The following is an 8,476-nucleotide window of genomic DNA, read 5'->3' as shown; positions in this document are numbered from 1 at the left end:
TGCTATTTTTATTAAATATTTCATTTTATCTTTTAATTTTACTACTTTTTATTTTACTATTTCGATTTAATTTCACTTCTAGTTTTAGGAAAGGTTTACTTTTTATTTCTTTCCAGTTATTAATTTTAGTAGTTCTACTTAAATTTTAGAATTATTAATGTACTATTATAGTTTTATTCATATTTTGAATTAGATGTTATTTTTATAGTTCCAGGTTTCATTTCAATTGAATTTTTATTTGCATTGTTGAGTACTTTATATAATTATTTGTAAATATTTCTATAATTCTTTCATTTATTTCAGTTTTAGTAATTTATGTACTTTTGACATTATGAACTATTTCTATAATTCTTTATTTCAGTTTTAGTCATTTTAGTACTTTAACAAACATCTTATATTATTTATGCACATGTATTATTTTATATAATGTGTGTATGCACACTCAATAATATTATAGTAAGCACAGTGTGACTCATGTAATGCTGTAATTTTCCTTCTTCAGCGATTTACATTGATGCATTTAGCAGATGCTTTTATCCAAAGCGTCTTACAGTGCATTCAGGCTATACATTTTTTACCTCTATCTATGTTCCCTGGGAATCGAGCCCACAACCTTTTGCGCTGCTATTGCAATGCTCTAGCACTGAGCCACAGATAAGTGTAAGGCCTGTGTGTAACTAGCATGAGCTGGACGGGTCAGTTAGTGCTGGTCACCAGTAGTCGTAGGTGTCGTCCCAGTTGTCGAAGTGCACTAGGAAGCGCTGGTCCACGATGTCGGCGATGCTGGCCACACACACCAGACACGGGTTCTTACGGTCCACCGCCTCCAGCTTCATGCCCACCTCAAACAGCGAGCCGCTGGACTCCTGCGAGAGACGACAGCATCCAGAACATCTCAACTCTCCACGTGTGCAGACCAGCCTCAGTAAAGCCATCACACAGGTTAATGATGGACTCACGCTGCTCGAGGCTCTGAAGAGGTTCTCCGGTGCTGCTTGAGCGCTACAGGCCTCCAGATACTTCTCCCAGTTAAACTCGCTCGGCTTGTACCCTGAACACACACACACAGTGGAGAACCAGAGAGATGAGCACACACAACACTTCAGCTTCAAATCTTAGGAGAGACAGAAGGAATCAGAAGAAGCTTCAGCGATTCACGTTAACGCTACACTTTAATCAAGACAAAATCACCTCAAAGATTTATTTTTTTGAATTTAAGTTTTAGTCTTTTTTTTTTTTTTTTTTTTACTCTTTCCGGATTTAGTTATTTTTGTACTTTTATTTAAACTTAAATTTACATTCATTTTTATATTTATTTCCATTATATGCCACATTTTTTATTTTTTTAAGTTTTAACAAGAAGTAATAATTCAAATAAACAAATCAAAATAATTTTTAAAATAATCATCTTTTTAAATCAGAATAAACTGAAAAATGTACAACAAATGCTATAATGTTTTGTTTTCCAGAAAAAAAACATTTAAATACCTTTTAAACAAATCAAGCTGAAATAAAAAATGACGAGATGTTTCAGAGAAATTATATTGAGTTAACTATGTTTTATATAATAAATAAAACAAATAATTTACAATAAAATAAAATTAATTAATTTAAAATAAAATACAATTAAATTATTTAAAATCAAATCAAATCAATAAAATACAAAAAAATATATTTATATACATTTTTTTCTCCTCGTCAATGTGCAATAAACCCAGACATCATCTCGACTGTTTTTCTGATGTTCATCCATCAGCACAGATTGGATCGGTTCTTCTCAATGTCACAGGATGATGACGCACCTTTGGGTGGATGAAGTGTGTGTCCCGTCGCCTCGCTCCATCCTGCTGGTTTGATGTCCGGAGAGTCAGCGTTTACCCAGAAGTCATAGCACTCGGAGTAACCATCGATGTGGAGCCGCAGACGGAAGCCGATCACCTTCAACAACAACGACAGGAATCATTCTGCTAAACTAACTCGAAATAAGCACAAAAACACACATATCAGGTCAAATTTAAATTTAATGCAATCGTGTGTGTTATTAAAAATGTGAATAATACTTTAAGCATTATAAAAGGTCTTCATAATGTACATTGTGATGCATTAAATCTTTTCATAAATAATTGTAACCAAAAACATAGTAAAATGGATCATAACATGTGCTATGCATTATTCATAATGTAATGAAATACCTCTTTTTATAACCGACTGCAACTGAGGTTAAAATGCCTTTTTTTAAATGCAATTCAATGCATTTAATTTTCTGGAGGTGTAAAAATGAATAAATAAATATTATAACTGCGGTTACAATAAGATGCATTATAACGCGTAATTAATGCATTAAAATACTTTTATAATGCATTAAATATAAAAGTAATTTTAATGCATTAATTACACCTTATAATGCATTGCATGATTCTACGAATAACTGTTGTAATACATAACACTTTTCTTTTCACAGAATGTATAATGCATTAAAACACAAGACAAACGACCAATGCATTTTAACTTTGTTTGCAATTATTTATGAAAAGCTGTAATGCATTATGAATACCTTTCTAATGCATTATACAAGCAGGCATGAGGTGAGGTGTGCAAATCTGTTGTTTGAGACAGTGTGAGTGTTCCTGACCTCGGCCACAGACAGCACACAGAACATGGACGGATGCAGCGGGTCGATGCCTTCCAGCCTCATCCCCACCTTAAAACCATTCCTGCTGTCAGGAAACACCTGGAACTAGAAGAGGACACACAGGCGTTCAGATCACTGATGGACTGGAGTGCTGTGGATGATTGGGATGTTTTTATCAGACTCTCATTCTGACGGCACCCATTCACTGCAGAGACACTGATGCAATGCTACATTTCTCAAACAAACAAACTCGTGTGAGCACATTTTCAGCACGTTCATTTGTGAGTGAACTGTTTATTTAAACATCTAACAAAAATACATTAATAACATTCATTCATCAGTTCTTCCTGATGAACATCTATAATATTTCTCTCTTCATCAAGTCATGTTTCATCTCCGGTTATTATTCTTCTGGATTCCATTTTAATGGTTACATTTAATTTTTCCAATCAAAAAGCTTGTCTTAACAATTATCATAAAACACTTAAAACTCATTTATTACAACTTTAAAACTAAATTATTATTTATTAAAAGCTAAAAAAATGGTTTTTTTTTTACATTTGTAGGCCACTATGAAATCAAGTTAAAAAAAGAATCCCCCAAATTCCATTTTTATATTCCTGAATTCTTTTTTAATGCTTAAATTAAAATTCAGTAAACCAAAAAAAAAAACTTGTCTAACGATTCGAAATCATTTAATCTGACAAGAAAAAAATAGTTAAAAATAATTAACATTTTAGGACCGTATGAAATTAGTTTTATTTTTCCCAAATTCTATGCTTTTAATTTTTCTGCATGGTTTTAACTGTTTAATTACATTCTAAATTTTATTTATTAAACTTTAGCATTTTTACAATTTATAAAATTTTGACCCACACCCAAAAAAAATCTGATTCTATTTTAAAGGTTAAACTAAGTTTTAGTAATCACAAAATGTGTCTAATTAATTAAAACAACAATTTAATTTAAGAAAAACACTAATAACTAAATAAATACATTTTTAGGCCCCTATAAAATCCCTTTTTTTTGGATTCCGTATTAAAGTTTACATTTAAATGTAATAACTCCACAACAATCTCTCCTCAACTGAATTCATAATGTTTTAAAAATACATTAAGATTTATATGGCTCAAATTCTGCGTTGTCTTTCATTTTCTTTGCATTTAATTTGATGTATTATGAAGAAGGGTGGTGTTTAAGTGTCTTTCTGACCTCGGTGAAGAGCTGAAGAGGAGCGGCTAGAGATCGCTCGTCCTCCAGATACTGATCCCACGACCACAGCTTCTTCTTACCGCTGACCGCTGCAGAAAACACACGCAAACACACACACAAACCGTTTCTGACCGCTCAAGACACATCCATGACATATCACTGATGAAGCACAACTCATCTCCACCATAGAGACGCATGTAACCTTGGGAAGTAGAGACTTTATTCTTCATCTTTGTGACTTCGTCTTTCGCTCGCTCCTGAGAAGAAGCAGAGAGTCTCATCGGTCTGTTCTGAGAGTCAGGGAAGGTCAGAGGTCAGGGGTCAAAGGTCAGGGTACTCACACGCAGACTGTACTCGTCTGACACGCTTCTGGGGTTCACACTGTGTTTCTTTCTCTTGCGGTCCTCACTCTGCATCATTCGAGACCGGATCTATAAAAACACAAAAAATCTGAATTATTATTAGAGTTTAAATCATCTGTTTTCTGTGTGAATCTGTGTTAAAGTGTCATTTATTTCTGTGATGCTCCGCTGTATTTTCAGCATCATTCCTCCAGTCTTCAGTGATTTCTAAACAATTCATATATATTTTTTAAGAATTATTTTTGACATTTTATGCCTTTATTTTGATAGGACAGGAAGTGAAGTGGGACGCCGACATTATTATTATTATTACATTAAAATCAAAATACAAAAGATATGACTATTCTAATGCTCAATTTATACATTATTTTTTATTTTTGAATAATTTATATTTAACAATTTTTGGGAATATATTTTTTCATATTAATAGTAATGATAATGATAATAAATAAATAAAATATTAAACTATTGTAGTGTAATACTAAAATACAGTGTTAATAATAATTATTATTTTATAGCACATCTACTATATATTTTTACCTTTAATTTTAAAGTGTTAAACCAGTTTTTATTTAAAGCTTTTTATTTGTTGTGGTGGAAAACAGCAGGGAGACCTAAACGTTTCCCTTTAGTTGGCAGCAAATTCATATCTGTATTTATGTTCATACCTATATGCATGCTTCATTATGAAAATTAAAACTTAAATCATAGGCTTTGCAATTCGATAATTACACAAAGCCAGTTTTACTTTAATTGATCTTTCAGCAACTCTCCTCAGTAAACGAACATGATCTCTGGCTGTTAATATTTCATAAGGTGAGCTAGAAGATGAAGAGCATCATCTGAATGAACTGACCGGCTGCTGACCAGCCCACACACGTCCTGCTGAAACACAGGCTTCATCTGTCCAGGATCACCAGCATCAACACCTACAGGACCTGAGAGAGACCATGCACATCCACAGTCAGTCCAGCACAGGAGAGAACCAAACACATCACATCACATCTATCCAGCATTACTTGAAATAAAATAAAGGTTTGCATCAAATTTAAAATTTTAAAAATTATTATTTTATTTTATCTAGATGACAAGACAATAATACTAATTTTTATTTAGTTTTTCTTGAAGTAGCAATTAAGTAAAACTAAAAATTAAATTAATAAAAACATAAACTCAATTTTAAATCTACAAATAGAATAAAAATGTAACATATTTAAAAAATAGAGATTAAAAACTACTACAAATTCTAAAACTTTAAAATCTAAATTAAACAAACACTAATTACAATTTTATAAAACTGAAGACATTTAAAAACTACTTATAATTAGTATAGAAAATTATAAACAAAGTTAATTTAAAAATATATATTTAAAAACAGACTTTAAAAGCTACTACAAACTCTACTTTAAAACTTTAGAATTATTTTTTTGTTTTTGTTTATATTTGAATAAAAACTACACAGACGTTTTAAAAATGACTGCAAATGTAATATTTGAAAAATAAAAACGAAATAGACAAAAACTACTACAAATGCAAAAACTTTAAAATAAAAACTAATAAAAAATTTAACTGAAGACAACTAAAAACTACTAATAAATAAAATAGAAAATACAAAAAAAATAAAAAATAGAAAATAAAAACGATACAGACAAAAACTAATAAAATGAGAAAACATTATTTTGAAAAGAAAAACTGTATAGATATTGAAATACTGCTAAAAGGAAATAGAAATATAATATAAACAAAAACTAATTCAAAAGATAATAAAAATTATATAGACAAAAAAAACAAAACATTTTTTACAGTTAAAATGAAAATATAAACAAAAACGAATTCAGAAAATACTAATGTGATAAAGTCCTTTCTGTCAGCAGTGATGATGATGAACAGATCCAGGGTAAACACATGAAACTGTGTATAGTTATATGCATTTATATATTTTTATAAATACTTAAGACACTTTTTAAATGAAACGTAAATTAAAAGGGCTTTAAAAAATACAGAAATAAAGAGTCTCAGAACCAAAGCTGACATCAACATATGACCAGAAATTCTGTCTTTCATAAAGCATTAAGCTTTTGCTGATATTTAATGTTCTTTTCATATAATCATTGTTTATTTCACAAAATAAACACGAAACATTACATATCAGCTTACACAAGATTCAAAATGCATAATTTAACTTACAATCTGTAAATAAAATCACAGGAAGATGCCACAGAATGCACCAGATCTAGTGAGAACTTGACGTGAAACAGCAAAACAAGACACTATTTTTGGATCAGCAGCTCAAAATGAGGAAGAAAAGAGAACTGGATTCCCTTCATGCATCATTTGAATAAAGTAAAATAAAGTCAATCCCAAAGAAGGGTTTGCTCAGTGACTAATATCTTCCCAGAAGAATGGATTCCTCCCAGAGAATCAGTCTGTGTTTCTGCTTCGCCTTCCTCCCTTTCACATCTCAAACAATGGAAACACTTTCTCTCTGCGGTTTCATCCTTCAGACGCACGATTCCTCCGAACAAACACATTCTGACTCAAGCAAACCTCCAGAACCAGACGCAGTTCACTGATTAAAGGCACAGTTCAGACTGATCGCAGAACAGAATCACAACAGCAGTCCGAACGACTCCTATGATGCTTTATGAGAGAAGCAGTGAATCGACAAGATCTTTCTGAATCAGCTGATTCACCTAAATGATTCACACACATCAGACTGATTCAATTCTAGACTCTTCTAACTCTCACATCTCGCTTTGAAGCTTTCTCTAAATCAACTTCAGGAAGGTTTGGATGACGTAAATGCTGTAGAAGAACCACAGCCAAACACAAAAACACACGCATCTGTGAAGGCCAAATCAGATACCAAACACGAAAATCAAAACCAAATCTAATCTAAACTAAGATTAGGCAAGAAAATACCATTTTGGTTTTCCTTACACCTGATCATTTTCCTTTCATTTCAATGTCTGACACAACGTTTCCTTTTGAGATTTCCCAAGCGAAAACTTTTTTTTTTCAGTGTGCGATAACTGTGAAACTCAAAAACTGAGATTGAAACATCCCAACAGTGAATCTCCCCTGACCAGAGCGTGCGTTCATCATCATCATCATCATCAGGGAATACACACCATAAAGCCAAATAACCCAACACTTTCCCAGAAGCAAGAAGAGAAAACACAGACCATGAACCCGCAGCTGAGAGAACAGAAATGAAGACATGAAACAGCTGAAGATCAACTTCATCTCGCTCTCCGGTTGAGTTTTATTAAGTTTGTGGAAGCAAACAAAAACGCACAAACTTAGACTGAACCCTTGTGTTGTGCTGAAAGGAAAACGAGCGTCCATTTGTTTGTTCATTTCTCATCACGTTCCATTTTCACTAAATCTTTTTATCGACTGGTTTTCTCTCAAAGTTTCTTTCTGGAGCTGATGGATCACACTGCGTTCTCAAGAGAAGAAAACATGATCTGTGGATCATTTTGGCTCAGAAATGGAGCAAAAGATCAGATCAGATCGGGGAAACAAGTGGATAAAAAGATCAAAATAGATTTTTTGATACTAACAGCATGACATTAATTCATCAGCAGTTTTTATAACTCCTAGGCTGGTGTTTTTGGCTGGGAACATCACAAGTGGGAAAAATCCCCTCAAAAGTACAGAAATTATGAAAAGATTTTGGGGGAAGTTTTTATACCCTTCGTCAGTAAGTTTGAGTCCAACTCAATAACATGAAGAAGACTTTTCTGGAAAAACAAAACGCTCTCCGGCTCCATATGAGCAGAACACAACAGGGTTATTATTCTAGAGAACTATAACTGAAACTAAAGATGAAACCAACTTGTTACTTAACTGGAGAAAAAATAACAAAATCAGTGTTGGCAAGGCAACATTTCTCATCTTATTTGATGTTCTAAAATAACTAAAACTGAAATAGAAATGAATAAAAACTATATATTTTCAAATAAATCCATATAAATAAAAAAAATGTATTTAAAGCTAGATTTTCTACATTAGACAGCGAGAAGAGCAGCTTGTTTACTGCGTCAGAAAGTTAAAAACGTGAATGCTGGGAACATTTGAGTGTTGAGATGTATGAACGACAAACACCACGGTAAACAGAGGAGTGATCGAGTGTGTGTCGCTGCTTTAAACACACACACACACACACACACACACACACACACACACACACACACCGAGCAGGAAGTGATGTGAGGCAGCCATTCAGCAGGAAACATCTCAACAATTTCCTGGCACAGAAATCCAA

At 32.6% G+C, this 8,476-nt stretch overlaps 1 protein-coding gene across 1 annotated transcript in view; it reads right to left on the bottom strand.

Moving 5' to 3' along the window:
- The window catches only part of LOC132124473 (lethal(3)malignant brain tumor-like protein 4), a 35,199-nt gene extending 30,015 nt beyond the window's left edge, over positions 1-5,184 (bottom strand). The window contains exons 1-8 of the mRNA XM_059535494.1: positions 5,063-5,184; positions 4,186-4,275; positions 4,047-4,101; positions 3,845-3,933; positions 2,633-2,737; positions 1,803-1,938; positions 960-1,051; positions 715-866 (exon numbers count right to left, since the gene is read on the bottom strand). Coding sequence (XP_059391477.1) covers positions 715-866; positions 960-1,051; positions 1,803-1,938; positions 2,633-2,737; positions 3,845-3,933; positions 4,047-4,101; positions 4,186-4,263 — 707 coding nt within the window. The 5' untranslated portion in view covers positions 4,264-4,275; positions 5,063-5,184. The remainder of the gene's footprint in view (positions 1-714; positions 867-959; positions 1,052-1,802; positions 1,939-2,632; positions 2,738-3,844; positions 3,934-4,046; positions 4,102-4,185; positions 4,276-5,062) is intronic.
- Between the last annotated feature and the right edge of the window lie 3,292 nt (positions 5,185-8,476).

The sequence above is a fragment of the Carassius carassius genome, chromosome 42 (assembly GCF_963082965.1).
Source record: "Carassius carassius chromosome 42, fCarCar2.1, whole genome shotgun sequence".
Classification (NCBI taxonomy): domain Eukaryota; kingdom Metazoa; phylum Chordata; class Actinopteri; order Cypriniformes; family Cyprinidae; genus Carassius; species Carassius carassius.
This window is presented reverse-complemented; position numbering and strand designations above follow the sequence as displayed.